Source organism: Heteronotia binoei, chromosome 21 (genome assembly GCF_032191835.1).
Source record: "Heteronotia binoei isolate CCM8104 ecotype False Entrance Well chromosome 21, APGP_CSIRO_Hbin_v1, whole genome shotgun sequence".
NCBI lineage: Eukaryota > Metazoa > Chordata > Lepidosauria > Squamata > Gekkonidae > Heteronotia > Heteronotia binoei.
Window position 1 is genome coordinate 95934894 of NC_083243.1, and position 21024 is coordinate 95955917.

At 42.0% G+C, this 21024-nt stretch overlaps 1 protein-coding gene across 2 annotated transcripts in view; it reads left to right on the plus strand.

Annotated features, from left to right (window-relative positions):
- The window catches only part of AMBRA1 (autophagy and beclin 1 regulator 1), a 415934-nt gene that overhangs the window by 86050 nt on the left and 308860 nt on the right, over positions 1-21024 (plus strand). For both annotated transcript variants that reach the window (XM_060261137.1, XM_060261136.1), the window contains one exon: positions 14114-14200. In XM_060261137.1, the coding sequence (XP_060117120.1) occupies positions 14114-14200 (87 nt within the window). The remainder of the gene's footprint in view (positions 1-14113; positions 14201-21024) is intronic.

The window sequence follows — 21024 nt, forward strand, 5'->3', positions numbered from 1 at the left end:
TATAGTGGAATGCATTCACTGTGGCTGTACTGTTTTGTAGAATCTACTGCTGGTTTTATGACTGACTGTCTTTTAAAAGTCTTTATAAACCTGCTGCTTTTTAAAAGCTATTGCTTTTTCTGTTATTGCTTCTGTTCTGCTTCTCACTGTGTTAAATACTGGGTTTGATTCACAAGGAGGCATGTAACATAGTGATCAGCTTGCTTTATTGCGATTACAGCATGGATACTTGAGATTGAAGTAACTGGGCCAAGGGGGCCAACTATATACAGTTCAAGTTCCCACACTAAATACTATTGGATTGTTTGAACCAGCAGGGGGCTCATGATTGGTCCAGGGAAGCGAGGTTTGAATCCTGCTTCCCATTGTCTCTGCATCCCCAAGCTCAGTCCTATAAGCTCCAATGAGTCTGGCAGGAACTAGCAAACACCAAAGCAGTTGCTGGCTTTCTATACATAACACACTGCTTCATAAAAACTTGTTTGATAATGGTGTAATTTCATGTTGTAAGCCACTTTATATGGCATTTGTGTGAAAGAAAGGCAGGCTGTATGTCTTCTAAATAAAGAGTTAGAGTTTGAAGAGTGCAAATGTTTTATTTATACTCTGGCGTGCTCTCTGTTGTAAGCTACTTCTGAATCTTTGAGAAAAGTGTGGTACCAATAGTCTATAAATAAATAGTGTGGAGCTTGGCGTGGGTGAGTTGTAGGCACTACGTTGGGCCTTTTCTTTGACAGCTCTGGTTTAACAATTAGAGTTGGGTGCAGATTCAAGCATTAGCGCAGGGTTGTCAAACTCATTTGTTATGAGGGCCGGATTTGGCATAAATGAGACCTTGTTGGGCCAGGCCATGTATACCATAAAATGTAATGCCAGGTACTTGAGATATAAACTTTATAAAGGACACAAACAATTTTTTAAAAAACTTAAAAATAAAAAATGCTGAAAACATTAGCACTCATTTGTCTTAAAGGTGCAATCCAGGGAATTGGGCAAAGGAGCTCTGGCTCTTTCCTTCTTTCCCCAGGGGGCCAGGATGGGGAGGAGCCTCAGCCAATAGAAGAAAAACAGGCTTGGCTCAGTAGCTCTGCTGTGCAATTGAGAGAGCCTGACAAAACAAGCTATTCCTTTCCCCTTCCTCCCCAAGGGAGGAGCCTCAGCCAATGGAGAAAACAGAGGCTTTCCTCTGTAGCTCCTGTGTGATTGAGCAAGCCCGGCAAAACAAGCTGTGACACAGAAGGGAGAAAGAGAGAGGGAGGTGTATGCAGATGACAGCAAGTTGCTCAGGGGTCTGTTAGGAGCCCTCCAGGGCCCTGATTCAGCCTCTGGCCCTGCATTAGAGAATATTTCAAAGCTATTATTACCTTACCTAATTTCCAGTCCCTTGAGCTAGGCATATTCCAAAAAGTTACTTTTATTGAATCAATTTTAGACCCTGCAGTTTAAGCATAAGTCTTTGCAAAGCCAAGACCAGGTAGGTGCCTTGAGGACTTTTGCCATCATTATTAGTGTCACAGACTATGGAGTCTCTGGTTGTAGAACCATTTGCATTACTGAACCCATTTATCAGGCTGTTTGCATGTGCTTTTTGCTATAGCTGGACCTCTGCAGCTAAGATGTGGGTATATGTCTATTGTATGTCTGTGTATGTCAGATAACTTCTGCCCCTTACTAGTTTTTTTTTAAACTCAAATTCTTTTATTTTCAAATATCATACAAAGGGCAAAAACAATGCAGTAATACAAAGACCTAGATTTTAGGTTAACCCAAATCAAAAATATGGATTAGAAAAGAGGGGGGGACCCCATTTACAACTTCACTTCACACATCCAAATCTTGAAGCCAATCATACGTGTTAACAGGTAGATTAATACAAGATAAAGTTCAGATACTCTTCTTTGTCGAATTAGCATTTACGAAATCAAAAAATGTATACAATTTCTCAACAAAATTTTCCCCTATTTTGGGATTATCACTAAGAATGAGTTGAGAGGCGATTTTATCTTGTATTACGATGTCCCATACCTTTTGGAACCACAGGGTTATTGAAGGGATCTTAGCAACTTTCCAAAATTTAGCCAAAAGAATTTTCCCTGCCAGAATCAATAAGGAGATGAGTTTCGTTTTTTGTCTAGAAAACTTATTATTTGGCCAGTAATTAAGCAAAATAGATTCTGGGGTACGAGGAATGGTTTCCTTCCTATGGAGGAAGGAAAGCAGTGAAGGACGGTAAGCAGTGGGGTGCCACAGGGCTCGGTACGGGGTCCCATGCTCTTTAACTTGTTCATAAATGATTTAGAGTTGGGAGTGAGCAGTGAAGTGGCCAAGTTTGCGGATGACACTAAATTGTTCAGGGTGGTGAGAACCAGAGAGGATTGTGAGGAACTCCAAAGGGATCTGTTGAGGCTGGGTGAGTGGGCGTCAACGTGGCAGATGCGGTTCAATGTGGCCAAGTGCAAAGTAATGCACATTGGGGCTAAGAATCCCAGCTACAAATACAAGTTGATGGGGTGTGAACTGGCAGAGACTGATCAAGAGAGAGATCTTGGGGTCATGATAGATAACTCACTGAAAGTGTCAAGACAGTGTGCGTTTGCAATAAAAAAGGCCAATGCCATGCTGGGAATTATTAGGAAGGGAATTGAAAACAAATCAGCCAGTATCATAATGCCCCTGTATAAATCGATGGTGCGGTCTCATTTGGAGTACTGTGTGCAGTTCTGTTCGCCGCACCTCAAAAAGGATATTATAGCTTTAGAGAAGGCGCAGAGAAGGGCAACTAGAATGATTAAAGGGCTGGAGCACTTTCCCTATGAAGAAAGGTTGAAACGCTTGGGACTCTTTAGCTTGGAGAAACGTCGACTGCGGGGTGACATGATAGAGGTTTACAAGATAATGCATGGGATGGAGAAAGTAGAGAAAGAAGTACTTTTCTCCCTTTCTCACAATACAAGAACTCGTGGGCATTCGATGAAATTGCTGAGCAGACAGGTTAAAACGGATAAAAGGAAGTACTTCTTCACCCAAAGGGTGATTAACATGTGGAATTCACTGCCACAGGAGGTGGTGGCGGCCACAAGTATAGCCACCTTCAAGAGGGGTTTAGATAAAAATATGGAGCACAGGTCCATCAGTGGCTATTAGCCACAGTGTATGTGTGTATATAACATTTTTTGCCACTGTGTGACACAGAGTGTTGGGCCGTTGGCCTGATCCAGCATGGCTTCTCTTATGTTCTTATGTTCTTCACAATGATTTCAATTTTATTTATCAAAGTGTTCCAAAAGGTTTGAATTTTCTGGCATGTCCACCAACAATGAAGAAAGGATCCAGTCTCACCACAACCTTTCCAGCAGAGGGGAATATAACCTTGTTTCGCATGACTTAAAGAGAGAGGAGTTAAATACCAATGAGAAAATAATTTATATTGTTGTAGTTTAAAATTTGTACATCTGGATCTACAAAGTGGAGACTTCCAAATCGTGGACCATTGTTCTTCTGACAAATTAATCAAACAATCTTTACTCCAAGCATTTTGTTGTGCTGAAATCTGCGACCAATTTTTCTGGTTTAATAAATTATATAATTTTGAAATTACCCCTCTCCTATTTGTGTTTTCTTTAAGTATTAATTTTTCAAAAGCATTTAGTTGATTTATGGGCGTTATAACAGGGAGCACTTTATTCAGTACATCATAGAGTTGGTAGTATTCATACCAGGGGATGTTAAGAACAAAACATAAGAGAAGCCATGTCAGATCAGGCCAATGGCCCATCCAGTCCAACACTCTGTGTCACACAGTGGCCAAAATTTTTTTTATACACACACACACACTGTGGCTAATAGCCACTGATGGACCTCTGCTCCATATTTTTATCTAAACCCCCCTTGAAGGTGGCCATGCTTGTGGCCGCCACCACCTCCTGTGGCAGTGAATTCCACATGTTAATCACCCTTTGGGTGAAGAAGTACTTCCTTTTATCTGTTTTAACCTGTCTGCTAGCAATTTTGGATTTAAATTTGGATTTAAATTTGGATTCCAATTGGCTATGTGTAAGCAATTGTCCTGTAGAACTAATATCTGAAATCCTCAGGATTTTTTGCTGCCTCCAGATCTTGAAACTTTCCGATGGCATTCCTGGAGGAAACCAGAACTGACCTAAAAACACCATTACTGGAGAAGAGGGCTGGACCACAAAAGTCCTGAACTTATCCCATATCTCTAAAGTACATCTCAAAAATGGATTGTGTAACAGCTCTTTACGTCTTTCTGCTCTAGTATTCCATAAGAATTCATTAAGACGTACAGGGTAAATGCTTGCAGATTCAATTTGGATCCAAGGTATCTGACACTCTTTCCTGGTGTATAACAAAGTATTTCGGAGTTGGGCTGCCACATAATAAGTGTCTAAGATTTCCGACTCTGGGGTGATGTTGCATCACAACGTTTTCACAGCAGTTTTTTTTATGGGTGGTTTGCCATTGCCTTCCCCAGTCATCTACACTTCCCCCCCCAGCAAGCTGGGTACTCATTTTACTGACCTCGGAAGGATGGAAGGCTTGAGTTGGCTACCTGAGCCCAGCTTCTGCTGGGATCAAACTCAGATCATGAACAGAGAGTTTGGACTGCAGCATTGCAGCCTTACCACTCTGCGCCACAGGGCTGCTAGACTGAAGTTAGTCACCCTCAATCTAACCTAGTTGTGTTGACAGAATTCAGCCATTTCTGCATACTGTAGTTTTGTTTCTTGCTCACAAGCAGGGATCCTAGACCACAGTTTAATCCTGCTTTCTAGGCAAAAAACAATTTTCAGTTTGTTAGTTAGCCAACTACAGACATCTCAATAAACCGAGGCTTAGAAGTCTTCAGTTTTAGTACTGTGCTCTAAAAGAAGAAGAGCATGAACCCAAGAATGAACCAGGATTTTATCGGGCTTGTTTTCTTCCCAATTTTTTTTTAAAAAAACAAACATATTTTTTGTTGATGTCTTAATACTAGCTCTGCCAGTTCTCAGTCTCTTTATAAAAGACATCTATAGCATGCTAAAATCATAAGCAGAGGGGTTGGACTAGATGACCCTGGAGGTCACTTCCAACTCTATGATTCTAAGTGTTGAATTGGCTTTATCTCCTAAACACTAGTGAATGGCTTCTTCCAAGTAGAAAATCTGTGTTGGCCTTAAATGGACTTATCACAATCGATTGATCTAACAGTTATCAGCAAAGCAATTGGGGGGGACGTGGCTTCGGCGCGAATGGCGACTGACGTGTGAGGCTCAAGCTCCTGACCTGACCCCCTCACCCTCCCTCATCGACGCAGGTTTCCGCACTCTGCCTTTTACTGGATTATGGGAAAATCGTCCCATAAAAAGAATAAGCCAACTTTAGCTAGTGCTTGGCTCCTCAAATCATTCGTAGATTCTAGCATTGCTCCCTGACAAGGCCTCACGAAACAACAAAAATGGCGGATGACACTGTCAGCTCACCTCCCTCAACGGACTTGCTTACAACGAAAGAGTTTCACAATACTCTGAGTTCATTCCAGTCAAAAATGCTTGATAACATGGCAGCTATACTCAAACCGATCACAGATCAGATCAGCACTTTACAAATCACTCTGAAAGAAGCTACAGCCACAGCTAATTCGGTGCTAGAAACGGGCCTAGCAAATCAGGATGACATCCGCCATCTTCAAAGGCAAAAACGCTGGGCCACAGACAAAATCTTGGCACTTGACAATAAAGCGCGGGAGCGGCACGTTAAACTGAGAGGTTTTGAGGAACATGAGGAAGGTACCTCAGATCTTGCTAGTTTCTTAGCATCCTGGCTATCTACAGCTCTTCAGTTGGAAGACGGCATTGCCCCACATATCGTTCGTGCTTATAGGCTAGGCTCAGCTTTCTCCCCATGTTCCCGTGGCTCCCGGGATGTCATCATAAAACTAGCTGATATCCATGTCAAAAAGAAGATTTTAGACACTGCCAGAAACCTGAATGGTCTAGCTTTTAAAGACAAGAAAATTCTTGCCTTCCCAGACTTGTCTGCAGAGACTCTACAGAACAGACATTTCCTCAAGCCGATAGCCCAAAAACTGGCTGCAGCAAACATCCGCTATAGATGGTCGCCGTCAGGCAGGCTCGTTGTTCACCATCAAGGGAAAAATTGGACGGTTGAAGACCCTGAGGCTGGCTTATATTTACTTCAGTCACTCAACCTAGATCTACCGATGGAGCTGGATCGCAAGTCACAAAAGCGAAAATGGACTTTCGCATCACCGCCTAAAGACCACAAGATCTCAGTTCATTCTCCCGAGCCAACTCATGCTTCAGATCCTATGCAATCTCTACAATCCGTAAACTCTCTATAAACCTGTGTCACCTTATTATCTTTCTTTGAAGAAATGAATAATATGTTTCATGTTATCTGAGGGTGGGTGGGTGGGAAAGGGTAGTGTGGGTTTTGACTCTCCAGCTCCCCCCAAAATGGTGGGGATGTGTAGTGGAAGGGTACGAGGTCCCCTGTCTCAGGTGGTTCCCTGGGACCCGCAGGTTTTCCCCATATGTTTATTTCTGGTGGTATTGTTCACCTTACCTGCTAAGGGATCTGTCCTCCTGCACATGCCTTTCCATCTCGCATACAAACATAACTTGTTTGCAGGAGGAACAGAGAAAGGGGAAGCGGGGAGGGGGGAGGGAACATGGTGCATTCATTGTTGTTACCTTCACTATAGTGTTAACTATGCTAGCTACTGTTCAACTTGTTACTTTGGTATGCCATCTGCTGTTCAAGTAATGTCATTATACGGCTGTCTGTATGCTCTCTTTAAACTCCTTTTTCTTTTTAGCTCTTGTTTGTTTGACATGGCACTAACGCACTTCGGTCGCTTTAGAGGTGTTATGTTTATGCTTTCATGCCCCACGGCTTTGTCTTTTGGATCATGGGTCCTTCCACCATTGGGTTTGCCGCATTTCTTTTTAAAAAGCCAGTCAAGTGGACATAAGTCACCGCAACACTTTGGCCCACCCCTTGTGATTTATATATTTCTAGCACCCTGTCACGTAACCATCGCAGTCTTATTTCTGGGCATCGTTTTACTTATATTTGCATACTCATCATTTTACTGTGCTGCTATGGGGTCCTATGCAGCACTTTCTTGCCATAGACCTCATGCTCCACTCCTACATTACCTTCTTCTTGTCTCTTATCCTCAATGGGAGATTTCTCCCACCATCTACTTACTTTGGTTTAAATGGCTCCAGATCTAAAGGTTCTTTCACTGAACTGTCGAGGGCTTAATAGCAAAATTAAATCTAGACGCATCCTCTCAAGCCTGAAGAAGCGGGCTCTAGATATTATTCTTTTGCAAGAGACGCACCTAAGAAATGACACTAATCTCTTATTTCACTCCGCTCACTTTCCCCTGACCTTTACCGCTCCTGGCTCCTCACATGCTTGAGGAGTCGCTATTCTATTCTATTCTCATGCTCAGTTCAATTCTCTTGTCTGGCCACTGAAAAGGATGATCGTGGTAGATTTCTATTTGTTAAAGGTAGGCTTAACGAAGAAGTCATAACCCTGGCTGCTGTTTACGCACCTAATTCGGGACAGCTGGATTTCATTCGTGAGGTTATGTCCAAACTAAGAGCTTTCCAGGAAGGCCCTCTAATTATCGGGGCTGACTTTAATTTCCTCATGGACACCCAGCTAGATAAAAAAACCAATCGCCCGCCTCCTCATCTCCTCCCCAGCCAGTGCCCCTCGCCCTCAGGTCTGCAAAAAATAATGTCGGATATGGGACTTACGGATTCCTGGAGGTTTCTTCATCAAAATGAACGAGACTTTACTTATTTCTCATTACAGCATCAAACCCACATGCGCATCGATTATATCGTTATTTCCAACTCTCTTTGCAACACTCTTGTAGACGCTTCCATTGAATCGAAACGTTGGTCTGACCATATGCCAGTTCTCTGCACTATAAGGGCAACTGAGCAATATGACCGTAGCTTTTCGTGGAGACTTGACAATTATTTATTATTAGATAAGGAACTTTCCAACCAAATTGAACGCGAAATTAACGAATTTTTCAATCATAACCTTTCCGGTGACACCCCCCCCCCCCAAACAGTCTGGGATGCTTGCAAAGCTGTCCTAAGAGGTAAGATTATTGCATTGACCGCAGCCCAGAGAAAGAAAAAGCAACATCTTATTACTGCCCTGACCGCGAAAATCAGAGATTTTGAATTTCAACACAAATGTACATGCAACAAAAAAGTTTATCAACACTTGCAAGAGGAAAGAAAGAGATTAGAAGCCTTAGAAACACAAAAAATCAAACGCAATTTGCTATTTACTAAACAGGCATATTGCTATCGAAGCCCTAAATTTCACAGGCTCCTGGCATGGAAAGCCAAACAACAAGTTGCCAACCTGAATGTAAAAGGTCTCAGAGACTGCAAAGGTACTTTATGCACTTCTTCTAAATCTATTTTAGCTGCCTTTAGCCAATTTTACTCCTCTTTATACCAATCCAAAAACCCATCACCGGATCTAATCTCCAATTTCTTTCAGTCTATCACTTCTCTTCCCACTTTGTCAGAAACTCACAGAAAGTACCTTGACCACCCCATTGATGAGCTGGAACTTGCTGCAGCCATCAAGTCATTGTGCACTAACAAATCTCCGGGTCTTGATGGCTTCACCTCTGAATTCTACAAAGCTTATAGTTCCTCATTATCCTCGTATTTATTAACTCTTTTTAATCATATTCTTGACTCTGGCTCTATCCCCCAGTCCTGGAGTCTTGCCAAGATTATTGTTTTGCATAAGAAAGAAAGAGATGAACTAGACCCCAAATCCTATCGACCGATATCACTCTTAAACACTGACTACAAGCTCTTTGCCACCATTCTAACTAAGCGATTAAATAGTTTTATAGAAAAGTATATTGCCCCAGATCAGGCGGGTTTCATCCCTGGTCGTGATCCAACTGATGTCACTCAAAAAATATTGAACCTGATCCATCACTGTACATCCAAGGCCGTTCGAGATGCCTGTATTCTAGCCATAGACATAGAGAAAGCCTTTGATTGGTTGAACCTCTTTATTTTCACTCTTTGCTCGAATGAATGGATTTTGGTCCTAAATTTCGCAATCTTATAGATTCCTTTTATTTCTCCCCTTCAGCGCTACTTCGGATTAACAACTTAAACTCAGCTATCTTCAACTTGTCTAGAGGCACTCGACAAGGGTGCCCTCTCTCACCCCTTTTATTTGCTCTTGCAATTGAGCCTCTTGCCATCAAAATCAGAAATGATACTCGCATCCAGGGTGTCCCTGGGGAGACCGAAGTTTTTAAGGTAAGTCTCTTCGCGGACGACATAACTTTGTATCTTACTAATCCCTCCTCGTCACTTCCAGCAATTCATTCTCACCTCTCTGAATTTGCCAATGCTTCAGGCCTTACCATAAACTTTGATAAATCTCTCTTGCATTCTATTACTCTATCCCCAGCCTCCATCTCCTTTATCAGAAAGCACTATCGCTATAAGTGGGTTAACAAATCTTGGAAACACCTTGGCGTTCACGTCCCACTTGACTTTAATACTCTCCCAGCTGTCAATCAGGCGGAAATCTCCAAATCTATCAAGTCACTCCTAACCTACTCCGGCAAACAACAATTTTTCACCCTTTTGGAATGCATTTACTTAATTAAATCTTTGATCCTTCCCAAGATAGTGTTCTACTTACGCGCTGTCCCTCTGTGTGTCCCGGCTTCCTTGCTACATAAGTGGCAATCCCAAATGAATGAATTCATTTGGCAACATCGGAAACCAAGGCTCAACTTTGCATCGAGCAGACAGTCTATTTCAATGGGTGGACTGGGGATCCCAGATATTTTTAGATACCATGATGCTATTATTCTTTCTAACTTGGTGAAATATTATAGGTCCTCTTATGTGGCGGACTGGAAGTTGATCTAAAATTCTTATCTTAAGGCCCCTTCTTTTCAAGAAGAGCTCTGGAATGTTCCCAAACGAGTTAAATCTTCTCTCTCTCCAAATCCTTTTTTAGCTTCCTTGTTGCAGGTTTGGCGTAAACATCATATTAAGATAGCCCCTCCAACCTCTCCCTTAACCACGTTTGTTGGTCAGCACTGGTTTGCTCCGGGACTGCGTAAAAACTCATTTGTGAAATGGAGACGATTGGGGCTGACTCGCTTTGTCGATGTCCTTCTTAATGGGGTAGTAAAAGACAAAGGGACTCTGGAGGCTGACTCCGACCTTCGGCTCCCCTGGTTTGAGTATCTTCAACTTCGGCATTTACTTGACTCACATCTCTTTACCCCTCCTTTACGCATTCAACTTACTGATTTTGAAAAGATTTTATTTTGTGACTCAATCCCGATCAAAGGATTGATATCAAAGATTTATAAAATACTACTCCGCCCCCTTAACGCAGTGCCACACTCTTACCAAGGTGCCTGGGTCCGAGACCTGCACATGGAGCTGACTGAGGAGCAGTGGCAGGCTATTTGGTGTTCTTCCATATACAAAACAAAAGCAATGAACGTTCAACTTCAAGCCTTAAAAGTCCTTATGCGATGGTACAGGACTCCAGTGCAGTTAGCACACTCATCCTCTATCTCGCCTCTCTGTTTTAAGAATTGTGGCCAGAAGGGCACATTTTTTCACTCTTGGTGGCTATGCCCAGTCATAAATAGCTTTTGGAGGCAAATTTACCAAGAAGTACTAGCTCTCACTTCACACTCTCCACCATTTACGCCTGAATACGCTCTTTTGAATCTTATAGGCACCTCAAACACTTCCGAACCTGTAGAGGAATTGATCTTGCATATGTTTGTGGCTGCTAAATTTGCAATAGCCCTAGTCTGGAAGCAGCAATCTCCTCCCTCACAACGGACTTGGTGGTTGAAATTGTGGGATTATTTTGTTTTGGATAAGCTTGCTTATGATTTAGACCCCCATCGTTCTCAACAAATTGCTTCCCTGAGTTTTATAGAAAAATGGCGTCCCTTTATAGACAAAGTGTTAGCTGATAACAATATTCCTAGTAAGTCATACCATGCTATACTGATGTCATGTCAATTGTTGTTGTAATTTTGCTCTAAGATGGCCTATGGTGTACGCACCTACTTCCCTGTTCTGTATTGGTACTTGGTGCACACTTACTGATTTGTTGATGTATTTGTACCATGTTTCTCAATTCAATAAAGCATTTTTTTTTAAAGCAAAGCAATTGTGATAACTAGTATAGTTAAGGCATTCTTTCAGAGAGGGTAACTTCAAATTTTGATTTTGAAAAATGTCTGTGAATGATATAGAAATTTGAACTCCCTTCTGATGTGATCAAGCTCCCCTATTCTTCATAACAGGCACTGAAGAACTATAAAATTGACCAGTATTCTTAAAAAACAAAAAGCAGCTGTGCTGTGCTCCTATTAGTTTTTTTTTTAACTGATATTCCTGATCATGACACTACAAACCATAGGAAGAGTTTTGGTCTTAGGAACCAAAAGAGGATGCTTCCTAGCTGATATGTTAAAAATACATATAATTATGCGTGCTCTTAAAATCTACCCACTTGTGCACTTCAGAAGGAATATTTTGAAGCTAGAGTTTTGTTATTCCTCTGGTATTTTGATACATAGATCATGAACTTTGGAAGCCATAACAGAGTTCTGGTTTGAAAATTCAGTTATTTGAAGAAAGCCTAGTTCAGCTTCATTACTGCCAAAACCTGGCATGCAGTGAAGAAATGTAGAATCTGCTGTGTGAGTGCAGAGAAGTCTGCAATTCAGGGTTTGCCTGTTTTCTGTAGTTTGTAAAAAAGTAAGACTTGTGGAGTTAAATGCTCACTAGTGACTACAAGATGCCTCTTCTGTCTTTTATTTCTACTCTCTGGTTTGGCGCAGGCATGCTGTGATTGGGTTATGTTGAATTCAGGAGGGTGACAGTCTCAGCACTTCCACTGTGGTTGATTGAAGGTTGAATTTGGAAGCTTCATAAGCAGTTGACAAACACTTATTCTTGTAACTTGCATGAATTCCTACAGTCCCCCCCTGAGTAATACAGTTTGCTTGAGGAGTCTGCATCTGCCTGTTATGATGGATCTCCCATCCTTCCTCAGTTTAGAAAATCTGTTTAATAATAAATTGTAAAGCTTAAACATTTTCTAAGCTGTTTAGTAAATGAGCAAGCTGCTCAATTCCTATTAATTCCTGTGTGACAATTTGAATAATAACTTATGTTTTAGCAGGTACCATGTAACTGTGACACAGAGGACCTACAGACTGTTATCTGAATCTTTTAAAGATATCAAAGATTTCAGGTTTTCACGGCTGGTAACATCATTAGGGTTTGTAGAATCTTTCGGGCTCAAGTGCCATGTTCTACTGGAGAACATGGCACTTGAGCCCGAAAGATTCTACAAACCCTTTTAAAGATAGTTTGCCTCTTAGCAAAGTGCCAGTGTGAGTGCTCTACCCAAACTAGACATTGAATATTTTTCTTTCAGAAAAGGAAACTCTGCCCCACACAGCAAAAATAACATTTTGAGCTCAAAATAAACATGCTAGATAAATTCTGCTGCCAGATTTTGAGATTTCAAAATACCTTTTTTGTATTATCTGGCAAAAAATAGGGTGCATCTATTTAAAACTAAGCAATCAGGTAACTTGAGGGACCTCTCTGAAGATCCTCTCACATAACACTGGCATTTCTTGTGAAGAAAGAACAGCCAAGGCACCTGTATATGTTAAGTCTTACCTGTAGTAAGGCTTTCACAGCGATCTCAAGGAATGGAGATATTTCTGTGGGACGAAATATTTTGATCCTATGCCGGTTTTCATAGATCTCTGAAGTATGTTAAAAAGCTATTACTTCAAGAGAACAACCTGCATGAAAGTGTTCTAGAATAAATTACTTTATTATATTTGGATTATAGTATGTCAATAAGAAACCTAGCAGTTTTTATGATCTAAGTGGAAAGTGAGTAAAAAATATTAGATAATGTAAATAATTACTGGATTTTTCTTCCCCTTTTCTTCTTAAAAAAGGAGACCTTCTCCTACCATTATCTATTTCCTACCCAAGAAACAACTTCTGTGCCAGAAAACAAGGTTGAAAGGCATGGGCAAAAAGCTGCGCATGATGATTCTGTGTACATTTGTCTTTATGTTGGATTCATGTGTGGCAGAGAAGGCATTATCTTCACCTTAACAGCTTTACAGTTGTGCATGGCCAATTAAACTTATGTATATGGTTTCCAAGTGTGACAGTTCTACATACTGGCTGAGATCTCCCCGAAAGTTACTTCTGATGGAAGAATTTCTGCAACAGTGCATGACTTTCTCTCCTTTTCCCTCCTGCTGCTGTCCAAAATGCCCCCCATGCTGTTTGTGGGGGACAGAAGACCCTCAGGAACAGCAGGAAGAGGAATCAGAGATCTGCAGCAGGAGAGGGGAATAGGTGAACCTACCCTGTCTTGCAATGTTAGGTGAAATCCACTGGAAACAGCGAAAAACAGAAGCTACTGGAAACAGCGAAAAACAGAAGCTGTGCAGAAAGCAAACACCTGAAGCAGCCCTGAATTGGAACAAAATTCATCCGCTTTGTCTCCCATACTGTATACTTAGTGACTTTTTTCTGTTTCTTTTCTCATCCCCTTTTTCCTTTGGTGCTCTTTTTGGCATTCTGTTAATATAGCCTGCAGAGGATGGTGCATCTGTGAGCTGCTCATTCATATGAAGACTGGATCATAAAGGTTCCGCTTTTAACTGGATGTTCCTGGCAACACTCAGTGAAAAAACTGGGCCATGCCTTGTAACAAAGTTGAAGTGTAGTGGAGCTTTCCCATTCCTATGATGACCATGAAGTTTAGGGGGCCAAAATTGCCAATACTATTATGGAAACTATTCCAAAGTTAGGTTATATTAGGCTGTAGGCCTCTGTAGGATGCTAAAAATAGCACTAGGGGTGGGGGTAAGAAAAGAAGCAGAAAACCCCCCACAAAATATACAGATTTTGGACTTGGCAAGTTATGCTGGTGACTAAAGTTTTCAATTTCTTAAATTATTTGTTTTATTTCCTAGGAGGCTGCTGGAATCTTCTCTTATTTCACTATCCCGTTATGATGGGGCAGGATCTCGGGAGCACCCAATCTATCCTGATCCAGCTAGGTAAGGATAGAATTGTCTCCAATGAAGCAGAACTTAAGGTCACATGTCTTCTGACTGTTTTCTGCCCTGGTTGGTCCCTTCTACTATCACACATTTAAAAGAAAAAGGTATATTAAGATAGAGTGAAATGATATTTTTCTCTGTTTCCCTTTTTTCCTACAATGATTTGTAAAAAACGTGCATGTTGTCCCATTGTGCTGTTTTCTAATCCTTGCCATGACCCATGACATAAAAATAATAATAATTTGGACTTGGGTGTAGCACCCTCCTTGCATAGTAAAGACTTTTAATATGTATTTATGCTTGTGGATCTGATTGCCCGGGATGTGTAGCATCTCCTTTGGGTAATACAAATGATAGAGGACAAGCATTTTTACCCTCCTTGTTTAGAGATGTAGAGGTTAATACTTTGGTCAGAAGCATAGAATATAATTTAATACACAAAGTCATCTTGCATCTGCTATTTTCTTAATGGGAAGGGAATGAATGAGGATATAGTGATCAGGAAGGGTGGTGTTGATGATGACATTTGGATTTAAACAAGGCATGAAAATTCAGAATACAGCATAAGGGATTTGCAGAAGCAGGGCCTTTTGAGGGAATGTGGTGGGACAGAGTTCAGGAACCTCTTCATGGAAACAAGATTTTCCAAAAATATTTAAAGTTCATGAGGGGTACCCATGTGTTTCTCCTTCATTTCCCTCTTGAGAGTTCTGGCACCTCTTTCTAGAAAAAAAGCCCTGTGCAGAAGGCAGCTCTTTTTGAAAACTAAATAAATGAACAAGGTAATGGGAGGAAGTGTTAATATAGAAAAGTCTTTAGGTGCTGTAATTAAGGTATAAAGAATAAAGAGCTTAGGGGAAAAAACTGTTTGAATGTTGGAATATTTTTAAAAAGCACCACACTATTTACTAAGTGTACAACAGGGAATGAAAGGAAAATACATAATAAAGTCGGGGGGGGGACCCCAATTTTGCCAGAGGTAATAAGAGCAATGAAATGGGCTTTATACAAATGAATCTATAATGGGAAAAACCCTCCTGCAAAAGTAAGTTGATCGATACAAGAGAAAGATGAAACCTGTTGTGTGTAAAGTAGTCAATATAAATTGCTGTTTAAATCTCTTTTCAAAAGAATTGAAGTCAAGGATGTCTTTTTTGAGGAGATAATTAGGATTTTAAAAATATAGCTACTGATGGTATCCAGGGACATAATGTAGAAAAATGAATTACAGCTGCATAAAAGATGACCATGGTGATAAACGTATTTGCAAATAAAATTGCTGACAGTTATTTTTGAACTGTCATTGGGATTAGAGGCAGTACTGCTTAAGAGCACTGTCTTCTGATCTACAGATGGGAGATATTAAAATTTGTCATCCTAAACAGCCTGTTCAAAATTAAACATAAGATTATATGGAAAATGGCCTTTTGGAAGGTTCATGTTTGGCCCTTCATTCCACTCTTGATCCATCATTAACTTTATGTGTTGATGCATTGCAGTGCAACAGAAATCATATGATGTTTGTGTCTTCTTATAATTACAATCGATTGATTCTACCAGCTGCCTCTGAGATGCCAACATATGCCTGTACAACCTCATGGAGAGACCATTTTGAATAATGATTCCTTTGCCTTAACTGTCTGTACTTGAGTAGTTCTGTCATTTGCCCTTTTATAGCTTTCAAAGATGTTTTTGTACTTGTTTAGCATAACCTCTATCACTCATATCTTGACTTGGCAGAACTTAAAATCAAATGCAGAATTATAGGATGGAGGAGACTTGTCTAAGCAGTAGTATGTGTGAAAAGGATCTAGGGATCTTAGTACACTGTAAACTGAACATCAGTCAGCAGTGTGATATTGTAGCTAAAAAGGCAAATGTGATTTTGGGCTGTATCAACAGAAGTACAATGTCCAGATTAGGGATGGGCACAGACCGGAAAATTGGAGGTTTGTGGCTTGTGAGTTTCTTGAACGATGCCTTCTGAGTCCACTTCTGGATCGCACCACCACTTCAGCATAATGCAAATGAGCTTGAGGCATTTAAATGCCTTCTGAGCCCACATCCAGGTTATGCTGCCATGGCAGCGTGAATGAGGTCAGGAGACATTTAAGTGCCTTCTGGGCACACTTCCAGATAGGTTTTCCAGGTCTTACCAGCTTGCTAGCAGAGGATGGGAGAGAGCTTTCTGGGAGTGCGGGAGGGGCATGGCAATGCCAGGGACTTCACACTGGGTTGCATCTGTTGGGGGATGGGCCTTACCCCCACCAGCCAGCTGCCTCACAGTGGGCAGGAGCCCCTGAAATTGTGGGATTGCCCACTCTGACCTGGGGGCTGGCAAACCTACTTCCAGCTCATGCTGCCACAGCAGCATGATGTAAGTGAGATCAGAAAGCATTTAAATGAACTTAAAATTAAATGCCTTCTGAGCTCACTTGGGTCATGCCGCCATGGCAGCACAATCCAGAAATGGCCTCAGAAGGTATTTAAATGCCTCCTGAGATCACTTGCAGTGTGCCAGCAGCAACATGGCTTTAAAGAGTTTCCTGGGTGCCAGCATGGACCACCTAAAAAGTAATTGTAGTTCATAGGCAGTCTGTCTAAACTGCAAATGCACAGATCAGGCAAGTGGACCATGAATTGGCCTTGGTCCGTGATGAAATTAGGTCCATGGACCAGTCCTTGCCCAAACCTAGTCTAGATCATGCAAAGTGATGGTATTGCTTTACTCTGCTCTGATTAGACCTCACCTGGGGTATTGTGTTCAGTTTTGGACACCACAAGTTAAGAAAGATACAGACAAGCTGGAATGTGTCCAGAGGAGGGCGATGAAGATGGTGAAGGGTTTGGAGGCCCAAGTCCTATGAGGAAAGGCTGAAGGAGCTGGTTATGTTTAGCCTGGAGAGGAGATGACTGAGAGGTGATATGATAACCATCTTCAAGTACTTGAAGGGCTTTCAGGATGGTGCAGGATTGTTTTCTGTTGCCCCAGAAGGTTGGACCAGAACCAGCGGGTTGAAATTAAATCAAAAGAGTTTTTGGCTAAACATTAGGAAGAACTTCCTGACAGTTAGAGCCGTTCCTCAGTGGAACAGGCTTCCTCGGGAAGTGGTGGGCTCTCCTTCCTTGGAGGTTTTTAAACAGGCTAGATAGCCATCTGACTGCAGTGCTGATTCTTAGGCAGATCATGAGAATGAGAGCAAGAAGAGTTGCATCAGTGCTTAGTTGGTGGTGGTGTTTCTGCCCAGGGAAATGCTGATCATCACTTTGGGGTCAGGAAGCAATTTTTCTCCAGGCCAGTTTGTCAGGGATCCTGGAGGGTTTTTTACCATCTTCTGGGCATGGAGCAAGGGTCACTGGGGGTGTGGAGAGAAGTAGTTGTGAGTTTCTTGCATTGTGCAGGAGGTTGGATTAGATGACCCTGGAGGTCTCTTCCGACTCTATTATTCTTATGATTCTATATGCATCAAAGGCTCAAGTTCATAAGAATAATTTTACATAATACCTAAAACGTAAAGAAGTTGGTGCAAATGGACCATATCCTGGGAAGGTATTCCATAGTTGAGTTACAGCTTCAGAGAATGATGTGTTTCTGACAGATATTTGAATGAAAGGATGCCTGGAAAAGGATATCCAAGACTACTTGTTGAGAGGCAGTATGAGGTTCCTGCCTCATGGCCCTTATTTGCTGGCTCTGTCACCACCGTCGATTCCTTCCTTGGGATGCCTCCCCAGACCTCAGACTGAGTTGAGGATAGGGATTTAGGTTCATTGTGGTCCTCCTTTGCCCAGGCTAGATTGCTTCTGAAATGGGTATCTTCCTCCAGCCCTTTTTCTCTGTGACATTCTTGGGAGTCTTCCATTTATAGATCTCTCCCAGTCCCCCCATCACTTTGAATCCAGTCCTCACAATGGGTGGGGCCCTGGCCACTGCCCTGTCTCCCTCCCTCATCTTCCCACCTGATGGCCCATCATTCTCAGAGCTAATGCAGAAGCCCCATCTTTTATTAGGCCAGGCTGGTCCTCTTGGGCCACTGCATCCTCCATGTCCTCCAGCCCCCAGGAACAGGAGTCTTGTTGCTAGCACCAGTCGGTAATGTCACTTCCCCTCTGGCTCTTCAGCAGGGCCCTTGTCTGTGCCTGGGAAGGCTCCCTTTACTTTTGCTCTCCACAGGTGACTGTGACTTTGGTGCTGCCTTGCTAACCCTCAACTTCTTCCACTTGGTGACAAGACAGAAAGTCTTGCTCCCCTCCTTTCCTGCTGCCATCATGCTATCTGTCTTCTCCTCCCTGGGTCCCAGCCCAAGGGAAGCTGTGGAAGTCAGGACTTGTGCCAGCGCTGTTCTGGCAGGTTCATATGAAAGAAGTCAGACCTGTAAATACCTTGGTATCAGGCCATTTAGGGCTTTAAATGACAGTATCAGCATTTTGAATTCTGCCTATAAGCATACTGGAACTCTCTGAAGATTTTTGAGGACTCAAGGAATATGCTCACCATGAGAAAACTCTGTTAAACAGCCTGGCAGCCTGTTCCAGGTAAGTTTCTGAAGATTTTTAAGAAGTAGCTCCTTGTGTATTTCTTTACTGTAGTCTAGCCTGGCCATTACTTAAGCAAGAATTGTTGTGGCAACAAGAACTACCTTTTGCAGAAACAGCCCAATTAACCAAAGTTAATAGAAGATGTTCTGAGCTACACATACGACTATGCATCTTAAACAGTGCAGAATCCCAGAGTGCACTCAGAATACAAATCTGAAATTTGAGGGGGCTCCCAGCCAACTTTGGACATTGATTCCATCTTGTCTAGATTTCATTTCAGTTTATTAGCTCTCATTTATTCCATTGACTCCAGGCACCTATGTTAGCAGTCAACTCCCTCCTGTGGATGGACATTTTGCAATAAAATGCTCCTTTTAAAATGTTGTTGTTGTTCAGTCACACAGTCGAGTCTGACTCTTTGCAACCCCATGGACCAAGTCACACCAGACCCTCCTGTCTTCCACCATCCTCCGAAGTCTGCTCAAATTTGTGTTAGTTAAATCAGTAATACTGTTCAGCCATCTCATCTTTTGCCGCCCCCTTCTTCTTTTGCCTTCTGTCTTTCCCAGCATCAGAATCTTCTCCAGTGAGTGCTCCCTTCTCATTTGGTGGCCAAAGTATTTGCGCTTCAGCTTCAGCATCTGACCTTCCAGGGAACAGTCTGGGTTGATTTCTCTCAGGATTTACTGATTTGATCTTCTTGCAGTCCAAGGGACTCTCAAGATTCTTCTCCAGCACCACAGCTCAAAAGCATTTATTCTTCTGCGCTTGGCCTTCCTTATGGTCCAACTCTCACAGCCATACATTACTACTGGAAATACCATCGCTTTGACTACACAGACTTTTGTTGGCAGGGTGATGTCTCTGCTTTTTATTATACTGCCCAGGTTCGCCATAGCTGGAGCAAACGTCTTTTAATTTCATGGCTACAGTCATGATCTGCAGTGATCTTGGATCCCAGAATTGTGAAGTCTGTCACTACTTCCATGTCTTCCCCTTTCTATTTGCCATGGTGTGATGGGGCCGGATGCCATGATCTTAATTTTTTTGATGCTGAGTTTCAAGCCTACTTTTGTGCTGTCCTCTTTCACCCTCAACAAGAGGTTCTTTAGGTCCTCCTCACTTTCTGCCATTAGAGTGGTATCATCTGCATATCTGAGTTTGTTGATGTTTTTCCCGGCAATCTTAATTCCGGTTTGTGCTTCATCCAGACCAGCATTCCGCATGATGTACTCTGCATATAAATTAAATAAGCAGGGTGACAATATACATCCTTGTAGAATGCCTTTTCCTATTCTAAACCAATCAGTTGTTCCATATCCCATTCTGACAGTTGCTTCTTGGGCTTATACAGGTTTATCAAGAGACATGTGAGGTGGTCTGGTACTCCCATCTCTTCAAGGACTTGCCACAGATTGTTGTGATCCACACAATCAAAGGCTTTAGCATAGTCAGTGAAGCAGAAATAGACTTTTTTTCCTGATACTCCTGTGCTTTCTCCATAATTCAGTGAATGTTGGCAATTTGATCTCTAGTTCCTCTACCTCTCCGAAGCCCGGCTTGAACTTCTGTTAGTTCATGATCTACATACTGCTGAAGCCTAGCTTGTAGGATCTTTAACATGACCTTCCTGGCATGTGAAATGAGTGCAATGGTGTGATAGTTTGAACATTCTTTGGCATTACCCTTCTTTGGGATTGGAATATAAACTGACCTTTTCCAATCCTGTGGCCACTGTTGCATTTTCCAAATTTGTTGACATAATGTGTGCATCACTTTAACAGTATTATCTTTTAGGACTTTGAATAGCTCAACTGGGATACTGTCATAAGAACATAAAAGAAGCCATGTTGGATCAGGCCAATGGCCCATCCAGTCACACAGTGGCCAAAAAAATTATATATAAGTACTTCCTTTTCTCCGTTTTAACCCGACTGCTCAGCAATTTCATCGAATGCCCACGAGTTCTTGTATTGTGAGAAAGGGAGAAAAGTACTTCTTTCTCTACTTTCTCCATCCCATGCATAATCTTGTAAACCTCTATCATGTCACCCCGCAGTCGACATTTCTCCAAGCTAAAGAGCCCCAAGCGATTTAACCTTTCTTCATAGGGAAAGTGTTCCAACCCTTTAATCATTCTAGTTGCCCTTTTCTGGACTTTTTCCAATGCTATAATATCCTTTTTGAGGTGCGGTGACCAGAAATGCACACAGTATTCCAAATGAGACCGCACCATCGATTTATACAGGGGCATTATGATACTGGCTGATTTGTTTTCAATT